This window comes from Esox lucius, chromosome 20, assembly GCF_011004845.1.
Source record: "Esox lucius isolate fEsoLuc1 chromosome 20, fEsoLuc1.pri, whole genome shotgun sequence".
NCBI lineage: Eukaryota > Metazoa > Chordata > Actinopteri > Esociformes > Esocidae > Esox > Esox lucius.
The window spans coordinates 40037303-40065209 of NC_047588.1; the positions used below are offsets into that span (position 1 = coordinate 40037303).

A 27907-nucleotide genomic window follows, 5' to 3' on the forward strand; every position below is an offset into this window, starting at 1 on the left:
TAACATGGCAGACATTATGAGAGGCCAGTGATAGCCCCTTGTTGTAGAATTAAATGGCCTGGAGCAGCACGCACATCACACTGTAATCGGTCAGTTAAATAAGGTCCTATGTAACTAGTCTATATTGGTACACACATGCAAGCTCTCTCTCTGTCTGTGTTCTTGTGTGTGTGTGTTTGCCTACATGCAATTGTGCATGTTTACACTGGTCAATTGTACGAACAATACACCCTCTCATTGGGAGACTGCTTAGAAGGAGTGTCACAGTGATATATGTGATAGTATGTAGTGATAGTATATGGTCAGTATTCCGTGGCTGTATGCTGGATCCAGAAACTCTGCATTGTAAAAAAGAACAGCCCTTATCACAGCCCATAGTGTTTAATTAAAGCAGTGGTTCTCAAACCTCTTCACTCCGACGTCTCACGGTGTTAATGTAGCCTTGATACAGCACTCCTGAATCAACAGTTCCCAGGAGATCCACCAGTACAACCCATGATGTAATTCTAGATATGGCACCACCTCGCAGAACCACATGGGGGCGACAAAGCAACAGTTTGTTCAAGGCGCGCGGATGACGCGATGAGACAAATGTCAGGTAGTGTAGCAGCCAAGCCGTGGCTGCAGGAGCGTTTAGCAGAATGTTGCACTCCAAGGGGGAGTAGTAGCGTAGCAATCTGCCCCTATCGCTCCGATTCTGTTCCGTTGTTTCCTTTTGTGAAGGAGAGGATCGTGTCTAACTTCAACAAATCTTGGGGAAAAAGTGAGAAATAATGCAAACCAAATATGTCGTTATCGTCTGAAATGGAGAAGAATTCAACAGAAGATGACTGCGGGGATTCAGGAGCAGAGACCGGAGGGTGAGTGGGGGTGTTGGACTTGGGAACATTCAAAAAGGTCTTGAAAAGCACTTAGTCTACCGGTAATTATTTATTTTAGGATTAGCCAACTGTATCATCATGTTATTTCTGTCTAGTAGGTCCGACTGTAATTTTGTTTCAGAAATTTGCCTGAGACCCGTAGATGGGAGTCAGACATGTCAGTGATCCGATCATCAAGTCTTTCAAATCGAATTTGTTTGGTTTGACAGGTTTCTGTGAGATGAGGTCAGGCTGCATAATGTTTTGATTGTATGGAGGCCCACAAAACTTAATTTAGTTTGGAAAAGTTCCCTTGCTCGTTTTTCACCCATCCATCTGGTGTTTGGCGCTAAGCACCAGGACATCTGCCACCTAAGATTTAAACCCTAATGCTTTTGTGGAAAGTAGCTGGCAATGTGTCACTAATGACTGTCTTTAATTAACAACACCTTTAGATATACGTGTCTGGACACAGATCTTATTGCTTGAATTATTGTCATCATGTGGTCAGTGCAATGTTAAATCAAAACATTAAATAGTGAGTCTTTGGATTATGTTTCATTGATTACTTTGTAAATGTGCTATATTGTGTTTTCTGCTGTTAGGCAAAGATGCCTCCTGCTTTGCCTTTTGGTATGTTTCTCATGACTTTGGTGTTCAGGCTAGCATGTCAGTCAATGTATTTGTGTGTGTGTGTGTGTGTGTGTGTGTTTGCGTGTGGGGAGGATTCAGGTCATCTGCAAGGAGCACGAATTGTGTGTGATTAGATTATCTGTAATTGACTTTCACTTCAACTCTGGCAGCTTCCATCAATGTGACAGGTGCAAATGGTATATGTTCCACAATATTATGTTATGTGGGCCAGCAAAGAGCCTAGTGTCGAGTGTTGGGCAAATAAACGAAACGTTGCTGCTTCTAATGGCGGAACCTTCAATTTATGTTCTATCTGTCGTTGTGCCCTTGAGCAAGGCACTGAACCATAATTGTTCCTTTCAGTCACTCTGAGTAAGAGTGTTTGCTAAATTATGTAAATATTTTGAATGTTTCAAATGTTGGATCTTCGGCTCATTAGCACGTATCACCTTGCAGTTGAACTGAACCTCCTACTGTGAATAATTATGTTGGATGTGGTCCCCAACCTTTCCATCCTTCCAATGTTAGAACACCCTGAACCTTGTAGAAAACTCATGGTAAACTGCAGTCAAGTCAGTACACCTTTCTTGGGCGCATTTCATCCCAGGAAACGTTGTTCTGTCCCAGCCCACCTCACATCCATATAAGAACAAGACATTTTAGAGATGTGTGTATTAGATTTTGAGGTTCGGTTTTAAGACGTGTCAGGCTGAAAACAGATATTGGGATATTGGGAAGGCGTCATTCAACCAACTGGATCATTTTGAATAAGTGTCAGGAACAATTAATCTGAATGAAATTAGATCTCCTGAGAGCTGATCTAAGGTCAGTTTCACTTGATACCTCCTGTGGTAAAGGTTGGGAACTGGGCCGGTGACTAGTGGATCAGGGTCCATTGGCAGCCTACCACTTTTGGCCATATGAGACCCTCCAACATCAATGGCACCCTTTGTAGTGCGCTACTTTTGACCAGGGCCCATGGGACTTTCTAACCCATAGGACCCAAAGTGCCCTTTTAGAAAAGCTTGGCTGTGAAATAGTTTGTCTGGATTTCTGGTTCGTCTGAGCTTCTCTTCTGGGCATGTGCAGATCACATTTGACATCACACACCAATCAGTAAAACGCCCAGGTAGGCTATGTAGTTACTTTAATATGCTCTGAAATTAAAACTCACAAAAAATATGCAATTAATTTTTTTTTTTGGCAAAACGGAACAACTTAGAAATGGATTTCCCCATGTAATTAACTCCATCAGATCAAATGTTTAAGTGTCGTCCCACAACTATCATAATTCTGAATTTCTGAAATTCTGAAACGACATCGATTAAGGAAAATATATGGCGACAAATCAGTTGGGACACAGCGAAGATATAACAATTGAAATAATGTTGGAGGCTGTGGCCCGGGAGGACAACTGAGGCACATCCACACCTGAGAGAGGAGAGCCATGCTAGACATCTCGTAATAGCGACTCCTCAGTTGAGATGCGCAATAACGTCGTGCTAACACCAATAAACCAGCGGCCTACTGACATTTGGAATTTCTTTATTGTAAATTTTTAAAATCTATAAATATAACTGCTATGTCAAGTTGTTTTGAATAGAGCATTGCACCAAATTTAATTAAAAAAACACTTTAAATGTTTTGGGTTTTAAATTAAACCCGCATTTCATGCCCGGAATGTTTGTAAATATTTGGTTCATCAATGAATCCATGTAGTAATTAATAGATTCATTTATTGTCAAAGTCCTCATTAGGAATAGCAGCCCTGGTGGAGTTATTGTGTTACACAAACGTTATACTCTTCCAATATATTCATCTCTGTTTTGTGGAATTCTGGGATCATCATGTGATTTTGCAGACACTGATTCAGCTTGGATCTAAATGTGAGCACATGTGTAGAAGCTTTGTGAGGCTTTGTTTTGTTTGGTTCAGTGGACTTAAGGTCCAGATAAATATAAATCCACTGCCACTCTGTAAGGAATCGACTGACACAGCCAATCTCTATAGAGCATCTTGTATGCATGTGTCATTTAGTCTTGGCTGGAAAACGGACAAACAACTTGAAACTGCTGATGTCAATGGAAAAAAACCATTCTCTTCTGATAACCTGACGCTCGCTCTGCGACTCACTGAATAAAATCCTAGCAGGAGTCTTTACGCTGGTCCATATCTCTCCTCTTATCGCTCCCCTTTGCTCCCTCCTGGGCTCTGGGTCTTCGTCTCTCCTTCCTCCTCCCCTGGGGAGAAACACCTTCCACCGATGACTCGAATGGCATGTATAATAGTGGTTAGAGTTAGTTTATAGCCCAGCGGGGGTCATTCTCAGGGGAAAAGGATCCCAAATGGAACCTTTTCCATAGGTAGTGCACTAGACCCGCCAGGCCCCAGGGGCCCAAATGTAGGGCAGTAAATAGGAGATAGGGTGGCACTTGTGACGTAGTCTTAACACGCATGGCTGGCTTTTGTTTAGGTAAGAGTTGTGTTTATTTCACTTGGCGGGAGATGAGTGGGGCAGTGTGGTCAGCCTCTTCAGTCAGACGGGGGGTGGTGGGGGGGGGGCGGCTGGTAACTGGGAACATTTCAGGAAACCGGCTGGAATGAAAATATTTCAGTACAGGTAGTTACTTCAAATCGTTTTTTGTCATTATTCTCACCAATTAAGTCTCCCAGGGTCCATATTTAAATTGTACTAGCTTAAAAGACTTAGCTTAAAAGATACACCTCCAATATTATTGCCCAGGATGCATTGCCCTTTCTAATAAACTCTGTCTGGGGCGGACAAGATTATTGAACTCCCTCAGAATTCTTTGTCTTTCATTTGAGTTCCTAAACAAAGGTTACATTCGTAATACATTGCACATCCCATATGGCCTTTTTAGAATTTGCATTTGGCGTAGGTACTGTGGCTAGGAAGTCATGGTTGCCAAAGTCTAACAACTTCCTTACAATTCCCTGGGAATCTCCAGAACAATCACAGCACCTAAACTGAGATTTGTGGAAATCACAGTAACTTCACCAGAGCTCAGCAACCCCACCTGCCAAGGAGTGGGTCATTCCTGTTGGAATCTTTTAACAGCAAGATGGAATTTTTATTTAACTACAACAATGATTTCAGTAACGGTTGCAAAAGAAATGTACTACAACATTCAATTACTTTAGACAGTTTCCAAAATATCAACCTATAGTAGAGCATGATGGGAAAATCTTCATTTTAAACATATTTTTTTTAGTAAGTGGCATAAATATTTTAAGGCATAAGTAACATTTAGCACATCTTCGAGTTCAACTTACTAGAAATAGTGAGTCCAAAATGCCTTAGGGTTTACAGTGCTTTCGGTTCACACCTCTATGACTGGATGCCTCTCGGCCCATAATGCTCTGGCATTCCTGCGCTGTCCCCCCCTCCCTCCCTCACTCCCACATTCACTCACTCCATCCCTCCCTCTTTTTTGTAATCTCCTTTCAGTTACTCTACCTTTGTTGTCTGGTGTCTACCCCTGTCTTCCCTTGTATCTCCTGGAGAGAGCCTTGTCTCCCTTTCCTGCTTCCTTTCTCTCTCTCTTTCACTCTCTTTCTCTGTCTCTCTTTCACCCGTTCTCTGACACCCTCTCTTTCTCACTCACTCACTCTCAGTCTCCCTCCTTCCCCCACATCATTTCTCTCTTTCCTTTCCTCTTTACTGCAGTCCTTGTCTGGTTTCCGTGGGTTGACTGTTAGATGTTCTTTACACTCTGACACATGTAGCGCCGTCATCTGCGTCAGAAGACCCTGTCAGGTCATAGAGAAGCATGAGAAACATCATGATGGTCTTGGGCTGTATTAGTGTTAGTCTAGGACCTTAGCTTTAAAGTTGAGTCCAAAACAACTATCTGAATGGTCCCAATAATCGATGGGCTCTATCTGACCAGTCCCAGAAATTAAAGGGTTGGGCCAGAGAAAGAAAATGTATAATAGGCGTGTATATGTAGTTGTAGTAGTGCATGTGTAGTTGTAGTAGTAAATATGTAGTTTTAATAGTGTATATGTAGTTGTAGTAGTAAATATGTAGTTGTAGTAGTTTAGTGTATATGTAGTTGTAGTAGTAAATATGTAGTTGTAGTAGTTTAGTGTATAGGTAGTTGTAGTAGTGTATAGGTAGTTGTAGTAGTGTATATGTAGTTGTAGTAGTAAATATGTAGTTGTAGTAGTTTAGTATGTAGGTAGTTGTAGTAGTGTATATGTAGTTGTAGCAGTTAATATGTAGTCGTAGTAGTTTAGTGTATAGGTATTTGTAGTAGTGTAAATGTAGTTGTAGTAATAAATATGTAGTTGTAGTGTTGTTTATATCTGATCAATGGGCCACTGGACTGTGTCCATTTTATTGATTCTATATCTTATATTCGAACTCTTTTTCTCCACTTCAAAGATGTGGATTCGTTTATTATCTTTGCCCCTTCACAGCTCTGAGCTGAACCAAAAGCTGTTAATTGACTTAGGCTGAACGGCTCATCATCAGTACCGTGCATTTGCTTGGGAATCATTGATGGATGGTAATACTAATGTCTCAGATTTCCCTGTTTTTTAGCAGATTTATGTCAGAACGGAAATTGGGCCATTCAGGAACACTCAACACCTCTAGCAAAGATATCCTGCTGGAATATATACCTTTTCAGCCGGAGGCATACCACAGCGTTTTCCAAGCAGTGTTAAGGTGCTTTGGAAGCAGATAGTTGAGTGCACACACTGACCTGGCCTAGATTAGTGGGCCAGTACATCACACTCCTTTAAATGACCAGTAACAACCTCTAAATCATTCTAACAGTGTTGTCTGTATCTCATCTCTCCCCACCTCTACCACTCCCTCCATCCATCTCTCTCCCTCCTTCTCTCACTTCCTTCACCCATCTCTTTCCTTCCCCCCTCCCTCCCTCTCTCTATATATATTCCCCCTCTCTCTCCCTCTCTCTGTAACCCCCCCCCCCCCTCTGTATTCCTCCCTCTCTCCTTTTGTATTCTTTCCTCTCTGTGTATTCCTCCTTCTCTCTCTCTCTTTATTCTTCCCTCTCTTTCACTCTCTTACTCTGACTTTCTCTGTCTGTTTTTCTGCAGGTCTGATTACAGTCCCATGTCTTCAGCCAGCAGTAAGTACCGACGTCGAAATCAAACATCTCAGCTACACACAGATATTCACAGTTACACACAGCTACATATCAACTACACACAGTTACACACAACTATCTATCATAGACACACATCTACACACAGGTATATATCAACTACACACAGTTACACACATCTATCTATCATATACACACAGCTACACACAGCTATCTATCAACTACACACAGTTACACACAGCTATCTATCACTTACACAAACCTACACAAACCTTACAAACCTACACACACCTACACACAGCTATACACACCTACAGACAACTACACACAGCTACACAAACCTACACACACCTACACAAACCTTCACAAACCTAAACACAGCTACACACAGCTACACACTGCCATATACACCAACAGACGGCTACACACACCTACACAAACTTACACAAACCTACACACACCTACACCCACCTACACAAATCTACACATACCTACACAAAACCAGCGCACACTTACACACATCTACACACAATTTAACAAACTTAAACATGCACAAGAAACACACCAAATGAAGGTCCATCTCCCCACTACACACTGGCACTGTAAACATAGTCTCTAACAGATGACTGTTTAAAGGGACAGGGAGGTGAATGGTGGAGGATTATGGGACAGGGAGGTGAATGGTGGAGGAGTATGGGACAGGGAGGTGAATGGTGGAGGATTATGGGACAGGGAGGTGAATGGTGGAGGATTATGGGACAGGGAGGTGAATGGTGGAGGAGTATGGGACAGGGAGGTGAATGGTGGAGGATTATGGGACAGGGAGGTGAATGGTGGAGGATTATGGCACAGGGAGGTGAATGGTGGAGGATTATGGGACAGGGAGGTGAATGGTGGAGGATTATGGGACAGGGAGGTGAATGGTGGAGGAGTATGGGACAGGGAGGTGAATGGTGGAGGAGTATGGGACAGGGAGGTGAATGGTGGAGGAGTATGGGACAGGGAGGTGAATGGTGGAGGATTATGGGACAGGGAGGTGAATGGTGGAGGATTATGGGACAGGGAGGTGAATGGTGGAGGAGTATGGGACAGGGAGGTGAATGGTGGAGGAGTATGGGACAGGGAGGTGAATGGTGGAGGAGTATGGGACAGGGAGGTGAATGGTGGAGGATTATGGGACAGGGAGGTGAATGGTGGAGGATTATGGGACAGGGAGGTGAATGGTGGAGGATTATGGGACAGGGAGGTGAATGGTGGAGGATTATGGGACAGGGAGGTGAATGGTGGAGGAGTATGGGACAGGGAGGTGAATGGTGGAGGATTATGGGACAGGGAGGTGAATGGTGGAGGATTATGGGACAGGGAGGTGAATGGTGGAGGAGTATGGGACAGGGAGGTGAATGGTGGAGGATTATGGGACAGGGAGGTGAATGGTGGAGGATTATGGGACAGGGAGGTGAATGGTGGAGGATTATGGGACAGGGAGGTGAATGGTGGAGGATTATGGGACAGGGAGGTGAATGGTGGAGGATTATGGGACAGGGAGGTGAATGGTGGAGGATTATGGGACAGGGAGGTGAATGGTGGAGGAGTATGGGACAGGGAGGTGAATGGTGGAGGATTATGGGACAGGGAGGTGAATGGTGGAGGAGTATGGGACAGGGAGGTGAATGGTGGAGGATTATGGGACAGGGAGGTGAATGGTGGAGGAGTATGGGACAGGGAGGTGAATGGTGGAGGATTATGGGACAGGGAGGTGAATGGTGGAGGAGTATGGGCAGGAGTGGAACAGGAAAAACAGTTACAAGTTTCCATGGATGTGAATATCTTGGCTGGTAAATTAGGGGTTAAATGATGTGCTGACAGACAGGGAATGAAGGGCATCAGTATTAAAAACAGATATGTATGTGTGTGTGTGTGTGTGTGTGTTGTGTTTGTGTGTGTTGTGTGTGTGTGTGTGTTGTGTGTGTGTGTGTTGTGTTTGTGTGTGTATGTGTGTGTGTTGTGTGTAAGTCCTGCATGTCTTTTGTGAGTCAGGTAAAAGATCCAGACTTTTGACAATGCCAGGATTATGTCCAGTATTAGACCATTAATCTGGCCTCCAGGAAGCAGGAAGCGTAATACCACAGCCTGGCTTAGGGACAACAGGGACGGACAGACGCACACTCGCACACATACACACCCAGGGAAATGAACACACACACTCCCTGGCTTTCCCCTTGTCCTTCCTGTGTCTTCTCTATCTGATCTTCCATTGTCTTTCTGGCTCTGCAGCGGAACAGGTTTGGAACACAGATACACACACACACACATATTATATTTCTCTCTGTTTTGACTTCCCCAAACAGAGACACAGACAGGAGAGAAATTTAAGGGAAAAAATATCAATTAAAAATGGAAAATACAGTGAGATAAATAGAGAGTGAAATGGAATAGAGAGAGTTTGGAAATTGAGTGAGAGAGTGAAAGAGAGAGAGTAAAAGAGAGAGAGTGAAACCAATGTGACTTCATATTGTTCCAGACAGGAACAGCCCTGAAAAAGCAATCAGTTGTCTATACATGATTGAGTCCTTTTTACTGAGCAGGAAACTACATTTTGTTATACTTTCTTTTTTCCCTCTTTTAAATAAACCGGCATGCTAGAAACCTACAGTGAGATTACAGAGATGTGCTCTCACAGTGCTGTTCTAACCTTCGCAGTGTGAGACCATTTTTCCAGGGCAACACTGTTACTACCCTGATTCCAACCCAAGTGTAATGACCTTCACATCCAGTAAACATACTGTAGATTTAAATCAGCTTCTAACTTTCTATTCATCATGTATTTAGTGGTCTTTTAAAGAAAGCAATAAATGAAGAAAAAAGAAAAATCTAATTGTCTTCACAATTATTTATTTTTTTGTATGTTGTATGTTTTACAAGCATTAAATAGAACTTTGGAAACCCTACTGCAGTTAATTGGGTGACAACACCAAATATGAATACAAGTTATTTTCACCACATTACTTGTTTTTCATGCATCAGTCCTGCTCCTCTTGATTTACTCACGGGTGTGTTTTAGCACAAATTCTGTGTTTAATTCATCCATGGCTGTCTCAACCCAGTACATTCTTCTGTGTATATTTAGGTTTTAGCTTAGAGAGACTCGTTTTCACAGATGGTTTTAACCCCTAATCTGCCCTAAAGTAACCCTTGCCCTCTGTCCGAGATGAGCTCATTGGATCCATAGGGCTTAAAGGCTGCAGCACCAAAGTCGGACCATATCTGTGATTATGCCACGCCTAATTTCTACATTTAAAATTTATGGATGAGTGTTGAGGTTTTAACTCCAACCTCGTATCCTGGTTTCAACTCAAACCCTGGTTCCTAGACAGCTGTTCTCCAGCAGTTTCCAGTTCAGCATGTTTCTGGAGAGATGTTCTCCTGTAGTTTCCATTCCAACATGTTTCTGGAGAGATTATCTCCTGTAGTTTCCAGTCCAACATGTTTCTGGAGAGATGTTCTCCTGTAGTTTCCAGTCCAACATGTTTCTGGAGAGATGTTCTCATGTAGTTTCCAGTCCAACATTTTTCTGGAGTGATGTTCTCCAGTAGTTTCCAGTCCAACATGTTTCTGGAGAGATGTTCTCCTGTAGTTTTCAGTCCAACATGTTTCTGGAGAGATGTTCTCCTGTAGCTTCCAGTCCGACATGTTTCTAGACAGATGTTCTCCTGTAGTATTCAGTCCAACATGTTTCTGGAGAACTGTTCTCCTGTAGTATTCAGTCCAACATGTTTCTGGAGAGATGTTCTCCTGTAGTTTCCAGGCCAACATGTTTCTGGAGAACTGTTCACTAGTAGTTTCCAATCCACCATGTTTCTTGAGGGATGTTCTCCTGTAGTTTCCAGTCCAACATTTATCTGGAGAGATGTTCTCCTGTAGTTTCCAGTCCGATATGTTTCTGGAGAGATGTTCTCCTGTAGTATTCAGTCCAACATGTTTCTGGAGAGCTGTTCTCCTGTAGTTTCCAGTCCAACATTTTTCTGGAGAGATGTTCTCCTGTAGTTGCTGTAGAAGAGTTGAGTGTAGCTGGTCTAAACAAACACCTCCATGTGGCCTCTGCCAACAACAACAACATGAGGAGATATTTGGGACACAGAAGAACACATCATCAACGTAGCGATGGATACAACACACACAGCTTGTAAACACAGGGGCTCACAGCAGTCGGGGCCATCGCTCTACAAACCCCAATCACACCACCTTTCCCCATGCGATTGGTCACGGCAGCTGTACCTCCACTGACCTAGTGTGGCTAGCTGACCTTTGACCTTGTGCCAGAGGCCTTCTGTCAGCCTAAAAGAGTTCAAAGGTCAATCTGGTACAATACACAGACCCAAACCGCAGACTCCCCTACACACACACACACACTGAAACAAATGCGGTCAAACAAATGTGGACACACAACATTGTGCTCTAGCACGTTCACAAACAGGTAGGCGTTTCGGACTGGATGTTTTACTCAGACCAGGGAGATGCTGATAGCACAGATGGCTAGACATCCAGCAAAAGCATTGATGGCTGAGGAAGATCTGATTGTGAAGGCTGGTCTGTCAGAAACCGATGGTGGATCTATCTACCCTGAGCAGTCCTAGACTCACAGATATGATGGTGTGCTATGGAAAAGGAAGAGCTCTTCGATTGTATTATCCCCATCATTTAAAAAAATCATGTAAAAATGTTTTGTTGGATGTAAAACTCTTTCACTATTGCAAGGATCTATTTTCACCTTCACGGGGATGTATCTAGAACCCAAAACGTGTTCTCAAATGAGGACAAAAGTGTGGCATGTTGAAGGCTGCCGGTATCCTTCCTGGTTTTCATTGCTCCCTGACTCGTAATTAATCAATTAGCGCCACTGATTGGTCAGCTGCTTCCTCCACCCTGACGTAGTTACCTAAGTACAGCTCATTCTCTGGAGCCAGGAAGCTCTGAGACCCTCTGGGACAAGATTAGACCCTATTCTGAACCGCTTTCCAGAAGCAGCTAATGTTTCCCCCTGCAGGTATACCCCCCGGAAGGACAGCCGTAACATGTCTAATGTCTCCTGTCCTGACATTAGACATGTTAGCGGCTTGCACATGTTACGCTGCAGGTGTTGATTTATACGTTTCAAGGAAGCCTGGGTTAGATTTACAACTTTGGTGTAGGGATAGCGTTGGGTTCTCGTGCATCTGCTGGAGCTCCTTCTCAATGTACTTTTAGGGATATTCAGTCAGTCACTTAAGTACATCTGTATAATATTCTATAACTTTATGTAAATCGTTAACCTACGACTTGTTTAACCCACCCAACTCCAGTCTACCTCGGGGGGAACTGGCCCAGTGGGTCTGTCTGAATTGTTGTCGTGTTTGGGGGCAAGATCATTATTGTCTGGCTAATAATGGGGGCCCCAAGGAAAAAATATTTGGGCCTCTGAGGGGGGACCCTCAAAGAGAAAATCGCCCGGTGTTTAAATATACGTCTTGGCCCGTTTCCAGCCTTGTATACTGCCTCTCTTGTCCCAAATGAAATTACATGTTAGAAGTGAACAGACTCTCTCAGGAAATGTAATTTTCCACTAATTGGGGAGTTTACGGAGTGGGGGAAGGGCGCTTTCCTTCTCATGATGAAAGAGAAATACCCTAAGCCACGACCTTGGACCAGTTCGAAGCTCTCTGTAAACAGAGATGTTAGGGTGGGGGGTTTAGGCTCAGGCTGACCTGGGATCAGCGACATAGGGGTCGTAGTTGTTCTTGTGGCATTTGCCTTTTTACAATGTTGGGAGCAGGATAATCGTTTCACACACAAAACCGTGTGAGTTGACATCAGTGCAGCTTCTGTCAGCAAATTCAGGTTGAATTCCACCTGATGGAACCGAAACCACACCCCTAACACTCTTACACACACAAACACACACTCACACAACACTGTATATCCTCCCACTGCATCAAATACCATCTCCTTACTGTAGATTGGAAGGGACATGTCAACTCCAGGCTACGCCTCAAGGCACTGTGCATTAAGTATAACCAAATGTGTGGTCTCAACAGGAGCCTGCAGCACATGGCTGTGATCCCTGCTGAATGTGTGGTCTCAACAGGAGCCTGCAGCACATGGCTGTGGTCCCTGCTGAATGTGTGGTCTCAACAGGGGCCTGTAGCACATGGCTGTGGTCCCTGCTGAATGTGTGGTCTCAACAGGGGCCTGTAGCACATGGCTGTGATCCCTGCTGAATGTTTGGTCTCAACAGGGGCCTGTAGCACATGGCTGTGGTCCCTGCTGAATGTGTGGTCTCAACAGGAGCCTGTAACACATGGCTGTGGTCCCTGCTGAATGTGTGGTCTCAACAGGGGCCTGTAGCACATGGCTGTGGTCCCTGCTGAATGTTTGGTCTCAACAGGGACCTGTAGCACATGGCTGTGGTCCCTGCTGAATGTGTGGTCTCAACAGGGGCCTGTAGCACATGGCTGTGGTCCCTGCTGAATGTTTGGTCTCAACAGGGGCCTGTAGCACATGGCTGTGGTCCCTGCTGAATGTGTGGTCTCAACAGGGGCCTGTAGCACATGGCTGTGGTCCCTGCTGAATGTGTGGTCTCAACAGGGGCCTGTAACACATGGCTGTGGTCCCTGCTGAATGTGCTCCCATCAACTGCTTCTTAATGACTCTGACAATCAGGACTTTAAGAAGGCAGGATCTATTCAGAAGATCCTTCATCTTTACTGCTATCTTTAGGTGTGGGTCTGTGTGTGTGTGTGTGTGTGTGTGTGTGTGTGTGTGTGTGTGTGTGTGTGTGTGTGTGTGTGTGTGAAAGAGAGAGAGAGCAAGGGATGAATAGTGAATGTGGGAACACCACAACACTTTCTCAGATCCCTCTTACACAAGCAGACACACACACACACACAGGCAGACACACACACACACACACAGGCAGACACACACACACACAGACACACACAGATAAACACACACAAAGACAGACACACAAACACACACACAAACACACACACACACACAGTCACACACACACACACACACACACACACACACACACACAGACAGACACACAGACACACAAACAGACACACACACACACAGACACATAGACAGACATACACGTCCTCTGCTTATCTCTCACAATCTGAGTATCATCCAAGTCCACCTGCCAAAGAGCAGCAGTAGTAGTTGCATCACACGATACATCCTTCAAATGGAAGTCAGATTAATTTTTAAAGGGGTCCTTTGAAATGCGTCTACCTCCCTAGAGTCTGATCAACTTGTGGATCCCATTGTTATTGCTCTGTATCTACTAGGAAGGTCTTAGGTAGTATCGTGAGCCGATGCTAAGGAGCATTAGCGCAGTAATATTTAAGTCTAGCAGATACTGTGCACTTCTATTCATTGCACAATAGCTAATTCTAATTAGCATTTGGGCTAGTGGACTGCTTGACTAAAATGAATTAAGAGTTCCTCTGGCACTGGGGATGTAGATAAAGGGCAGAAGCACCCTATTTAAACCCTGGGCACCACTTGTACCGCTGAGACGTGTATATGTTGGAACTCGGCTAGACAAAATAGGAAAACAGGCTAGCAGGGAAAAAGAGGGAAAAAGCCTATAAGAGAACCAGTCTCGAAGGAAAAATAAAGAAAAGACAGAAAAAGGCGGTAACAGGGTGAAATAGGCTCTTCAGTTTCTCCCTGTGTCAGCTGTTTTCCTGTCCAGGGTGGGAACACACACACACTAATGAAAAACAGTGTTAGCTGTCAGTCTGATTTGATCATTGTTGTTTTCTTTTACGCTGTATCTATCTCTGCTATGTAGCATCCACGTCTGCTCACATGTTGCTGTTTAAATGCAGAGGGCATGAGGGTATGTGTGTGTGTGTGTGTGTGTGTGTGTGTGTCTGTGTGAGGTGCAACTGTATGATTTGTTATGCTGTGTGATACTGGCTCAAATTAAGATAAAGGGTGTGTGTGTGTGTGTGGTGTGCGTGTGTTTGTATGTTGACTTACAGTGTGTGTTAGGCCTAATCAGAACCCGATGGATGGAGCTAGATAACTGTGAGCTTGGAGACAGCAGATTAACGGCTTAGTGACACTTTGGTGACCAAAGAGCTTTATACAGGTGCTGTACTGTAACTTGACCTAGTCTCTACCGGCAGGAATATTACCCTGCACCATGTTGCAGCAACAGGGCATGTTCATGTTCATGTGGATTATAATTAATTTAGCTTTTGTAGGGGTTGATATATTTTGTATGGCAAATCAGAACTGAGGAAACCATTTTTGGATTTTAAAAACACTAAAAGCTTACATTTCCTGCTGTTCAGGGAAATTCCTACATTGGCCGTGTATGTTCAAATGACGATACAGCATGTGTAGCCATCCTCTGGTCCTCGACAGGAGCTGCTCTCTTCCTCCCTCTCTTGGCTCAGTTAAGCTGTAATTAATTAGTCTTAAAGCTGGGTTTTATTTAACCCTTAATGCTCGAGTGTCAACTACCATCAGAGTAGAGTGTATGATATGCCTGAGGCCAACGGAGACCACCTCCCCTCTGTCTGACCCCTGTTCAGTGGGTGTGTGTGTGTGGGCATGCTAGCTTTGTGCTTGTGTTTGGTTGGTTAACTGTTGATACGCAGGTGTGTGTTAGGGGAACGCTATATTAGTTGTGGTAGGTCATTGATCTTTGGGGTCACGGGCATTCAGCGTCTTTGTGGTTAATTTGCCTCATTGAAACTAAAAGGGACGTTCATATGCTTCCCCAAGTTATGTTTTTTAATACCTAATTTTCAGATAATTGAGCTAAAATGCATGTCAAGGAGCCAAGCAAATGAATGGCTATTTTTAGATTTGGTTCCAAAAAGTATTTATTTGTTTTGCAGGGAACGTATTTCTATTTGATGTGTGTTAGAGCCTGCATAGTGGGAGCTTTGTGGTTATACAGTGAAGGCTCTTTAACCAGTCTGGTGTGTTAGTGAGAGCTCTATAACCAGTCTGGTGTGTTAGTGAAGGACTCTATAACCAGTTAGGTATGCGTTAGTCAGGGCTCTATAACTAGTCTGGTGTGTTAGTGAGGGGTCTATGACTAGTCTGGTGTGTTAGTGAGGGCTCTATAACCATTCTGGTGCGTGTTAATGTGGGCTCTATAACTAGTCTGGTGTGTTAGTGAGGGCTCTATAACCAGTCTGGTGTGTTAGTGAGGGCTCTATTACCAGTCTGGTGTGTTAGGGGAGCTCTATAACCAGTTTGATATGCATTACTGAAGGCTCTATAACCAGTCTGGGACCTTTTAGTGAGGGCTTTATAAGCATTATGGTGTGTTAATGAGGGCTCTATAACCAGTCTGGTGTGTTAGTGGGGGGGCTCTATAACCAGTATGGTGTGTGTCAGTCCAGGCTCTATAACTAGTCTGGTGCATTAGTGAGGGCTCTATAACTAGTCTGGTGCATTAGTGAGGGCTCTATGACTAGTCTGGGACCTTTTAGTGAGGGCTTTATAAGCATTATGGTGTGTGTTAATGAAGGCTATATAACCAGTCAGGTGTGTTAGAGAGGGCCCTTTAACCTGTCTGTTGTGTTAATGAGGGCTCTTTAAACTGTGTCATGTGTTCGAGCCATCGTGGTGGAAAAGTGGGCCTTCCTTAAGAGCGGCCTAATAAACACTTTGTTCCTCGATATACAATAGCTGTCTCTTGGCTCCCTGTGTCTAGAGTCCCATTTCAAGTCAACGATTCTGTTTATTGTATTTCTTTGTCTTTAAAACTATTTGACAGTTGAATTCAAGATAGATGACATCTGAAAAACAGGGCCCTGGAGACACTGTTTCTGCAGATGTTTGTGTCTGTCTGTTTAGATCAGATCTGGTTGTGGACTCTGTCATTGAGAGGAGTTATCTCACGGGGAGAACTGTACACACAGTTCCTTAGCTCCTTGTGTCCTATCTCCTTGCCTTTTCCTTCATATCTGTTGGACGAGAAGGTGAGAAGGGAGGGAGATTCAGGCGAATGCAATCTAGATTCTCCCACAGTATTTTTTTTTCTGTGAAAGGCTGTGGATGAGCTTCCTGGTAAAACGAGCTGTATATTGCATAACCACTGCCGGTCACTCCGGGAGGGAGTGTTCCTGTTTGAGGGGACTCAGCAGGGGCAGCTACCGGCATTGGCATTGCCCGAACACCAGCGTGTGCCAATTTCACACTCTCTCTCTCTCATTTAAGACACTGTTCACACACACACATGAACACACACACACACACACAAGGGCAGAGGGAAAATGTCGTGAGCCGGTTCCCTTGCCCTGGTTGGCCTTAACCTTAATGGACAAACGAACTGGGACAAGCCCGTAGAGACAGAATGGGAGGTGGTGGGGAGAGGGGAGAGAAAGAGAGAGATGAAGGCGAGGAGAAAGACGAGAATTAGAAAGAGCAAGAGAAAAAGGAGGCAGGAGGAAAGAAAATGGTTGTGTGACAATGATACCGAAAGTGAGAGAAACGTAGGGGAAAGGTTGAGTGAAAAACAAAACATTTCCATCCCTTGACAGATATGGGCCCCTTCCTTTGTAACGTTGGCTAGGCATTGATGGAACATTAAACAACTTACTCAACATCGAATGGAACATTAAACAACGTTATAGAATGATTGAATAACATTAAGAAAACATTAGACAAACATTAAATAATATTATAAAGTACATGAATGGAACATCTAAAAACATTACGGCAAAGTTTAAACAAAATCACAGTATTACTGAACAACTTTCGACCATGTCGACCATGTTGGTTGTGGTCAGGAGTTCAGGAGGTTGGGTTTGAGACGTGTCTAAGTTGGTTGTGGTCAGGAGTTCAGGAGGTTGGGTTTGAGTCGTGTCTAAGTTGGTTGTGGTCAGGAGTTCAGGAGGTTGGGTTTGAGTCGTGTCTAAGTTGGTTGTGGTCAGGAGTTCAGGAGGTTGGGTTTGAGTCGTGTCTAAGTTGGTTGTGGTCAGGAGTTCAGGAGGTTGGGTTTGAGTCGTGTCTAAGTTGGCTGTGGTCAGGGGTTCAGAAGATTGGGTTTGAGTCATGTCTAAGTTGGTTGTTGTCAAGGTTTCAGAAGGTTGGGTTTGAGTCGTGTGTAAATTGGTTGTGGTCAGGGGTTCAGAAAGGGGGCATGCCTTGTTTGATTTTCCTGCTGGGGCTCTGGAGCCTTCCTCTGAAATTTGTGTGGGTGTGTGTGCGTGTGTGTGTGTCTTTGTGTGTGTCTGTGCGTTTGTGAGTGAGTGTGTGTGCGTGCGTGAGTATTCTTCTGGGCCTCACTAACGACCTTCTAATGGAACTAATGAGACAACAGAACCCTGTTTGGCGTGGGCCTATCAAAGAGGCAGGGAGGGTGGGAGGGAGGGAGGGGGGGAGGGACGGGGGGAGGGAGGGTGGAAGGGACGGGGGGAGGGAGGAGTCTTTTGGTAAATAACTGTTTTCAGATTCACAATATCATTTCCAATGGTTTCTTCTTCCTCTCTCCTCCTCTCTCCTCCTCTCTCCTCCTCTTCCCGTGCTAAAGGTCAGTTATCTATGGTGGAGCTTCAGGACCCGTTCTTGGTCAGTGTCCACCTCATCACCGACCCGGGTCAGGCCAGGTCCTTACAGCGAGCCGCCGACTCCGTCCTGGCCTGCATCCACCCAGAACTGCAGCTCTTCCGGGTCTCTGAGAGATCCGCCTGGCAACAGAAGACCAAGCGCCAATCATGCCACGCTTCGGCCTCTTTCCCGGCCAATCACGGGCCACCGCAGTGCCAGCCATCGCTGGCCATCATCCTCTTCCTGCAGGAGCAGTACGGCGGCGAGGAGCAGATCGTGGCGCTGCACCGCGTCCTCCAGCGACCCCCGTGGCGCTTCCACCACACCGAGCGGGTCAACAACGGCCGCCGAATGCTCCCGCTGACCCCCTGCAGCCAGGACTTCTACATCCTGGCCCCGGGCACCCCGCTGTGGGCGCTGCGCCAGGTGCATTATGGGAAGGAGATCGTACGCTTCACTGTGTACTGCCGCTACGAGAGCTTCGGCGACATGGTGTGTCTGTACCGACTCATTCTGCAGCGCCGGCTGGCCCAGAAGAAGGAGGACTTCTGCTTCTTCGTGGTGTACTCCAACCCGGACACCGAGATCCAGCTGTCATTCAAGCGCCTGCCGAAGGGCCAGAGCCCCGTCCCCACGGACTCAGCGGTGATGGAGGTGAGGGTGAAGGACGTCGGCGCGTTGGTGCCCCTCCTGCCCCACCCCTGTACACCCATCAGCGAGGTGCGCTGGCAGACGGAGGACTACGACGGAAACAAGATACTGCTGCAGGTCAGGTCGAATTGCGTGCGCTGCGTGCGCTGCGTGCGCTGCGTGCGCTGCGTGCGCTGCGTGCGCTGCGTGCGCTGCGTGCGCTGCGTGCGCTGCGTGCGCTGTTGTCTATGAATGTTGTGTGTGTTTGTGCTACCTATGCCATAAATGAACAATATATTTTAATCTCACCTCTCAATATATGTCTATCTGGGACTTTTGGAAAAGGCAAATTATGCATTTTCATAAAAGCAATCAATGGACGACTATTTTGTACTCAGACTGCGCACTCAAATCAACCCTGGAGTTAAGGGAGAATGACAGGCAGACATTCACAGACATGAGCTATGTGTTCTGAAACCCACTAGAGGTAAAGTCTCTTGTCTGCTAGGCAACAAGGATGAGAAAACAGCTAAAGAGAAGAGGGTGAGTGTGTATGTGTGTGTGTGTGTTCAAGGCTGATGTGGGCTTGAAGGGTAATGGGGATCTTTGGAAGTGGCATTTCTGCAACAGAAGAGTCAGAGGTGTGAAGGATAAATAGGACAAATACAGAGAGGTAGAGAGGGGGAATGAGAGAGAGAGAGAGAGGGAGAGAGAGAGAGAGAGAGAGGGGGGGAGAGAGAGAGAGAGGGAGAGAGAGAGAGAGAGAGAGAGGGGGAGAGCGAGAGAGATTAAGAGATACAGCTAATGTGAAAGAGTGAGACAAGAAACAAAGACAGAGAGAGACAGAAAAGGAGAGAAGTATCTGTCTGCACCCAGGACACTCAAGCAGGGGCAGTGTGGAGCCTGTGGGCGGGACTTGCAGGGGCAGTGTGGAGCCTGTGGGCGGGACTTGCAGGGGCAGTGTGGAGCCTGTGGGCGGGACTTGCAGGGGCAGTGTGGAGCCTGTGGGCGGGACTGTCAGGGGCAGTGTGGAGCCTGTGGGCGGGACTTGCAGGGGCAGTGTGGAGGCTACGGGCAGGACTTGAGACAGTGTGTGTGAGACCAATACAGTTGACTCACGCCCACTGTCGCCTGGTTGACCGCAAAGTTATGAGTTCATTAGCAAGCAATACATGCTGAAGTTGTTACAGGCAATTCAATTGTTTCGTGTTTAATAACTACGATATGGATTTGCTTAATAAGGAAACGTCCCTCCGTGTGATTTATGAGTTGCATGGCTCAGAAAATAAAATCACATCTTCAGACTCTTCCTCTTCGTCGGGCCTTCAGCACAGGTTCCCAGGCAGAACAAGACTCAACAGCCAAAAACAACAGAGGACTGTGGTATTCTAGTGTTGACGGATTTTGCACTCCTCTTCCACCCATCGCTCCACATCAAGCATAGGCTGCGATCGGTGTCCTGCGACTCCGACCACCCTGAAAGAGATTCACCTATATCTGACACACACACATACACACACACACAAAGCAGAGTCTACCGCCATGAAGTTCACTAGACTCCAACCAAGTTTCTGTCTTTTCTTTTATATGTTTCAACCCTTTGTCGGGGCGCATTGCAAACGCTCCCAACGGATTCCGGAAGACTAGAAAATTGTGGCAAGCATTCCTGATCGGTGATGCGTGCTAAGTAATTATGCCTCTTTTACACACATCGAGAGGCTGATTAAGCCACATGACCATTATGCCGGTGCTGGGGACAATAAAAGGCCACTCGAGTGTGGGGTTCTGTCCCACTCAGAACACCATGAAACAGCTTTCTCAAGTTTTGAAGGAGGCAAATCTTGCTGTAACCCTAACCGTTACCTAAGCCTAACCTTAACCGTTACCTAAGCCTAAGCTTAACCGTTACCTTACCCTAACCCTAACCATTACCTACTCCTAATCTTAATCGTTACCTAATCCTAATCTTAATCGTTACCTAAGCCTAACCTTAACCGTTACCTAAACCTAACCTTAACTGTTACCTAAGCCAAACCTTAACTGTTACCTAACCCTAACCATTACCTAATCCTAATCTTAATCATTACCTAATCCTAATCTTAACCGTTACCTAATCCTAACCTTAACCATTATCTAACCCTAACCTTAATCGTTACCTAAGCCTAACCTTAACCGTAACCTAAACCTAACCTTAATCGTTACCTAAGCCTAACCTTAACAGTTACCTAAACCTAACCTTAATCGTTACCTAATCCTAATCTTAACTTTTAAATGTAAACTTCAGTCAGGTGATTTCATTGTTGAAACGTAAGCTCCACCCTCTCCATTGAGTCAACCAGTCATAAAAGTCATGCGTTTCAGATATTAGGAAGTGGATGACAGAGAATTTCTTGCTCTTAAAGTCAAGGAAAACAGAAATGCTCGTTTTAGGACCCAAAAAACAAAGAGCGTTGTTAGCAGATCTCACTGTGAACCTCGACGGCTGCATGGTCGTATCCCAAAAAACTGTAAAAAACCTTGGCGTTACCCTTGACCCTGACCTCTACTTTGAAGAACACAAAATATGTCTCAAGAGTTGCTTATTTTCATCTTTGAAACATTGCAAAAATTGGAAACTTTCTATCAAAAACTGATGCAGAAAAATGTATCCATGCTTTCGTTACTTCTAGACTAGATTACTGCAATGCTCTTCTCTCTGGTTATCCAGACAAATTAATAAATAAACTTCAATTAGTGCTGCACATGGCTGCTAGAATCCTAGCGTCCTTACACTGGCTGCCTGTGAGGGTTAGGGCTGATTTTAAGGTTTTACTCTTAACCTATAAATCAATACATGGACTTGCTCCTACTTATCTTGCTGAAATGATCCAGCCATACATACCTACACGTAACCTACGATTGCAAGATGCAGGCCTTTTAACCATTAAAGTCAAAGAAATCGGTCCAACCCGGGCAATGGCTCTGTTGTAGCTTGGCGGACCAGTTTCTGAGTACACGTTGTTCATTTACATTTTCAGATGTTACGCTACAAGGCCTGTAACCCGCTGTTATATAATTAATTACCCCCCCACCTGACAGTCCAGGGGTGGAGCAAAAGCTGTGAAACATGCTTCCAGGTCGACACCTGTCCCAGTGTGTTGTGAGTACCGAAGGCTGTTAAATATGCTTCCAGGTCCGTAATTGAGTTAGAGGGCTTGAGGGCATTTCTAACTCTTGTTACAAAAACAAAGAGCTCCTTAGTGTTCCTCTCCCAGAGTGGTATTAGTTCAGGTACCGCTGGCTGTATTAAATAGTTTACACTAGAACCCTAGAGGGAGCGGTGTAGTGGGTAGTGAACACTACAGAGGAGTGTACACTAGAACCCTAGAGGGAGCGGTGTAGTGGGTAGTGAACACTACAGAGGAGTGTACACTAGAAACCTAGATGGAGCGGTGTAGTGGGTAGTGAACACTACAGAGGAGTGTACACTAGAACCGTAGAGGGAGCGGTGTAGTGGGTAGTGAACACTACAGAGGAGTGTACACTAGAACCGTAGAGGGAGCGGTGTAGTGGGTAGTGAACACTACAGAGGAGTGTACACTAGAACCCTAGAGGGAGTGGTGCACTTGGCATGAGAGAGACAGATCCGTTTGGTCAGTCCAGGGATCTAAATCCAACACACAACCTGTCCTTCCAGGTCAGTTAAATGAGACAACACGTTTGATGACATGGGCAATATGAACGTTTGTGTTATACTTACACAACCACATACAGACACACTGACACACGAGGTTGGTTGTGTGTGACCCGGATTAGCCCTGATCAAACCAAAACAGAGAGAGAGGCTCGGATCATCTCCACGACAACAGCCTCATTACCCAGCACCCCCTACTGTGCCTTCCACTCAGAAAGTTACGTTTTTCTTTGCGGGGGGGGGGGGGGGTGACTCACAATTATTTGCAAGACAACACACACACACGTAAGCGTGAGCACATATATACACACACAGCTCTCTCTCTTCCTCTGATTCCCCTCTAGAGTCATCAGGAAGTAGATGTAATCCTCCACAGTAGATACCCTTACTTAGTTCCTCTGCTGCTCTGCTTCTGTTTCATGTGTGGGAGAGATGACAGAAATACAGGCCGTCTCTCTGCTCCTCAATCAGGAGAGAGGGAAGGAGACGGCCCGGGAGAAGACGGGGGAGGGGGGTGAGCACGAGAGAGTGAGAAGGGTGAGTGAATTAGGCAGGGGGAGTGAAGAGAGACAGAGGAAATGGGGAGCCTAGAAAAGAGAAAGACGGGTTGGAGAGAGAGGATGAACGGCACTGAACATAGATGGAGAGAAAGAGAAGGGGGGAGTGTTCAGCGAGGTGTGGGGGGAGGTAACACTGAGGTACACACACACACACAAAAACCATACACACACACACACACACACAAAAACCATACACACACACACACACACACAAAAACCATACACACACATACACACACACACAAAAAAAACATACACACACACACACACACACACACAAAAACCATACACACACACACACACACACACAGACACAAAACCACACACACACACAAAAAAAACATACACACACATGCGCGCACACGCACAAGCACAAACAAACCAAACACACACACAAACAAACCACACACACACAAACAAACCATACACACACACACACACACACACATGCAAACAAACCATACCCACACACCCACACACACACACAAGCAAACCATGCACACACACGCACACACCTTACACACACATCCAGTATCAGGCCACACCAGGAGCCCAAACTGGCAGCGTGGCTCCGTTTGAACAGCTAGTAGCTTAACGCGGCATTCATCTAACAAAGCATCCACTTAATTAACTAAGCTGCCACTCACTTGAACAAAGCGTCCACTTAGCGAGATACTTGCCAAATAAGGCGTGCACTTCAACTGACACCAGATCTGTTTTTACAGTCAACCTTAAATAGCGAGTGTTGAATACAAGCAGCAAGTACATTTTGATCACCATCATCTGTTTAATTAATGTTGTACATGACCAGGGGTCATGCTGCCCCCGTCTGTGGCCCTGAACAACCAATCCCATCTCAAATGGACGTGTTCACTGTATTATTCACTAGCAGGCCTCTTAGTGTTGAAGTATAGACCTTCCCAGTGAACAGGACCCATTTGAACACTGTCCGGATCTGAGCTGGGCTGGAAAAGTCCCCTCTGCTCCGATCCCCGTCTAGGATGTTTGGGTGGAAAGCAGCATGGGATAGCATGGAAATAGCAGCATGGAGAAGCCATCAGACAGGAGGAGGCCAGAGAGAGAAAAGAGGAGACGGCAGGAGGAGAGGGGGGAGGTGTACAGGGAGAGGGGAGAAGTTGGAGGAACGTGGAGACATAGAGGGAGCTGTGGTCCATGAGTTATCAGATCTGGATGGCTCCAGGAGGTACAGCACAGTGAATATGGAGAACAAGCTGTGGTCCATGAGGAATCAGATCTGGATGGCTCCAGGAGGTACAGCACAGTGAATATAGAGAACAAGCTGTGGTCCATGAGGAATCAGATCTGGATGGCTCCAGTAGGTACAGCACAGTGAATATGGAGAACAAGCTGTGGTCCATGAGGAATCAGATCTGGATGGCTCCAGTAGGTACAGCACAGTGAATATGGAGAACATGCTGTTGTCCATGAGGAATCAGATCTGGATGGCTCCAGTAGGTACAGCACAGTGAATATGGAGAACAAGCTGTGGTCCATGAGGAATCAGATCTGGATGGCTCCAGTAGGTACAGCACAGTGAATATAGAGAACAAGCTGTGGTCCATGAGGAATCAGATCTGGATGGCTCCAGTAGGTACAGCACAGTGAATATGGAGAACAAGCTGTGGTCCATGAGTTATCAGATCTGGATGGGTCCAGTAGGTACAGCACAGTGAATATGGAGAACAAGCTGTGGTCCATGAGGAATCAGATCTGGATGGCTCCAGTATGTACAGCACAGTGAATATGGAGAACAATCTTAGTAGTAGTTTTATTGCTGAGGGATCCGGTCCTTTCCCTCTCCACCTTAGGGCTTGTTTACTTAGTGAGAGAGAGAATAAAACGCTAGATAGACTTAGTTTGGACAACCATTTCCATAGCACTGAATTTACACAGGCATGTTTGAGGCGTACCGAGCAGAACTGTGGCCGTCAATCGCAGGGAAAATCAAGGGGTCTGTCGAAAATGTGGCGCACGCTACCTCGGAAGGTTGTGTCTCGAGCAATGGATATCTGCAAGTTTACACAACAAAATTATCTAGTGTCTCGAATGTCTTCTCCGGTATGTCTTGTCAAATGTAGCGTAACGTAACTTGGAATATGTAGCGTAATGTAACTTGGAAAATGTAGCGTAATGTAACTTGGAATATGTAGCGTAATGTAATTTGGAAAATGTAGCGTAACGTAACTTGGAATATATAGCGTAATGTAACTTGGAAAATGTAGCGTAACATAACTTGGAATATGTAGCGTAATGTATCTTGGAAAATGTAGCGTAACTTGGAATATGTAGCGGAATGTAACTTGGAAAACGTGGCGTAATGTATCTTGGAAAATGTAGCATAATGTAACTTGGAAAATGTAGCGTAACATAACTTGGAAAATGTAGCACCATGTACACAAGCCCTCAGTCATATAATAGCAGCGGTTTCCATGACTTTTTTCACGCCAGTCCCACGTGGGAATCAAACCCACGCAACCCTGGCACTGCAAGCCCCACGCTCTACCAACAGAGCGACCAGCCACTAACCCGAGCGTTTCAGCTGTGGTGAGAGCCTGGGGTCACAGGGCCCGGTTCCTCTTTGTGATGGGAGGGACCCTGAGCCGTCTAGCCAGAGGCTGCGTGGAGGTGTAATGCAGATGTGCTGTCCCGTGTGGGCAACACACACACACAGACAGATGACTTCCCCAGCTGCCGGTGCGACTCATAAAACGGCGAGGCTGGAAACACGGGGGGCCACTTTCGGTTCCCCCCTCATCTCCTGTTCGCCTTTTCGCTCACTCCCATCCTCTCTCCTCCTCCCTGTTCTGCCTCCATTTCAGTTTGCTTCCCAAATGGCCCCCTATTCCCCAAAGGACCCTGGTCTGGTGCTGTGTACTACAGAGGGGATAGGGTGGTATTTGTGCTCCGGATGTAGTTTCGCGTTAGGTATACGGAAGGGGGTAGGGATTGGGGGGGGTTAATAGTTTCAAAAATAGTTTCCTCTCGTTACTCCTGTGACCTCATATTTCATTACCTTTGTGGTGAGCACAGAGCATCTGGGGTTAGACGTTAAGCCTGTTCTCACTGGTCTGCAGGGGATATAGGTAATCTAGAAACTCCTGAGAATGCCTGTCGGGACCTGGATGCATCCCGTTTTCAAGACTTGGCCTCTGGGCTTTCTCTCTTTATTTCTGAAAACCGGACGCTTCTGGTATCTGCCGGCACAATCTATCAGCACACAGCACAGGGTGTCAGATAAAGGTCATTCCTCTTTTGAGATCAGAAACCATCTGATCCCAGCTTTGCTTTCGACCAATTGTACGTTTCATTCTGGAGTGTAGGAGGCGACAGTTATAATGGCAACATGTGACGTACGTGTGTCAAACTTCTGGTCTCACTGGTGTGTCCTCTCTCCTCGGCAGGTCCTGGGCACCCGCTACAAGCGCCGGCACATTTTTGACCAGCCGGGAGACTCCTCCCCGACCCACTCGCCCCAAGCCACCGACCCAGCCGCCACCCTGCCTCCGGTGGGCACATACGGTCGCGGGCCGGCCTCCTACAGAAATCGGCGCTACCACCGCAACTGTTCCCGGACCCAGACCCTGCCCTTGCCCCAGAGCCAGAGGAGCCACGCCTCTCAGACCTCCTTGTCCCAGGTCTGCCAGGAGGAGGATGAGGAGGAAATGGAGATGGGGGCTCGTTCTAAGTCCTGGTGGACCGGTCGTTCACGCTCCCTGTACTCCTTGCCGAGCCAGGCAGGCTTCGGCATCTCCCGCTCTGCCTGCTCCTCCCCCGGCCCCTCCCCCGGCCCCTCCCCCGGCCCCTCCCCCGGCCCCTCCCCCGGCCCCACCCGTCACCGAAGCAATTCGCTGATCCCTCCTTTCCGCCTCAACGTGGACGCTCTGATTGGTGCCGAGGAGACGGACGTGGACACTGGGATAAAGGTGGACACGGGCAGCATCGTGGACCTCTCCGTGGTGTCGGCGTACTCCAGGAGACCCCCTCCACCACGCCCCCTCTCCGCACCGCCGAGGGACTTACCCCCCTCCCCCTCCCGCGGCGATGTCAGGCCCAAGGCCTCAACGTTGGGCCGGCCCCCTGTTCCCGTGAGAACCAGCAGCCTGACGTCGAACCAGCCGCGGCCACGCCCCCACAGTGCCATCCTGCCCCCGTGTTGCCAGCCGTCCTTGAGTGACGCTACCCCCGGAAAATCGAACAGCTCCACCTCCATTAACGGGGTGGGGATTCGGGAAAGCTCTGTCCAGGAGGGTGGGGCAGAGGAGGAGGAGGACCAGGAGTTCTACATCTGACCAGTCGGTGGCGCTAGAGAGACACACAAGCCGGCAGGCAGGGACAGGGATGCTGACAACACAGCTCTGTCCTGCCCCCTGGGGGCTACAGGAGGAAGTGCAGAGGACTGTGGCACTGTTGAGAGAGACACTTTGTTTAACACTTTATATACTCTAGTACTTCTCTGTGTGCGTTTCTACAACAGTATATTTGGTATTTGTATATGGTGTACGGTTTAGGACAAGTGTTGTATGTTATTTAATCAAGCTGTCGTATAAATGCGCAGCGCTTACTGAGATAATTTACAAAACACATCAGAGTCTGACTGTTCAAATATGTCATAGCAGATGATTTACAACAGCTTTTATGAAACCAGAACTAAGGGAGATAACTTTAACCGGAACTGTATCTATAAGGAGTAGTTTTTTTAGGTTTCCACATCATGCATTGACATGACACTACAAAATGAAATAGTGTAAATATTCTATTTCACTGAATCACTAGAATTAGAAAAATATTCAGAATTCTAAATGGTGTCAGAACCCTCCAAATATGTTATCATATATATATATATATATATATATATATATATATATA

The 27907-nt window shown here is 46.2% G+C and overlaps 1 protein-coding gene across 1 annotated transcript; it reads left to right on the plus strand.

Annotated features, from left to right (window-relative positions):
- The first annotated feature begins 473 nt into the window (after positions 1–473).
- Positions 474–27868, plus strand: LOC105007178 (protein FAM124A). The gene is made up of 4 exons (XM_029115885.2): positions 474–860; positions 6585–6616; positions 18141–18925; positions 26443–27868. The coding sequence occupies exons 1-4, from the start codon at positions 787–789 to the stop codon at positions 27328–27330; spliced, it is 1779 nt and encodes a 592-aa protein (XP_028971718.2). The 5' UTR covers positions 474–786; the 3' UTR covers positions 27331–27868.
- Positions 27869–27907: the final 39 nt, after the last annotated feature.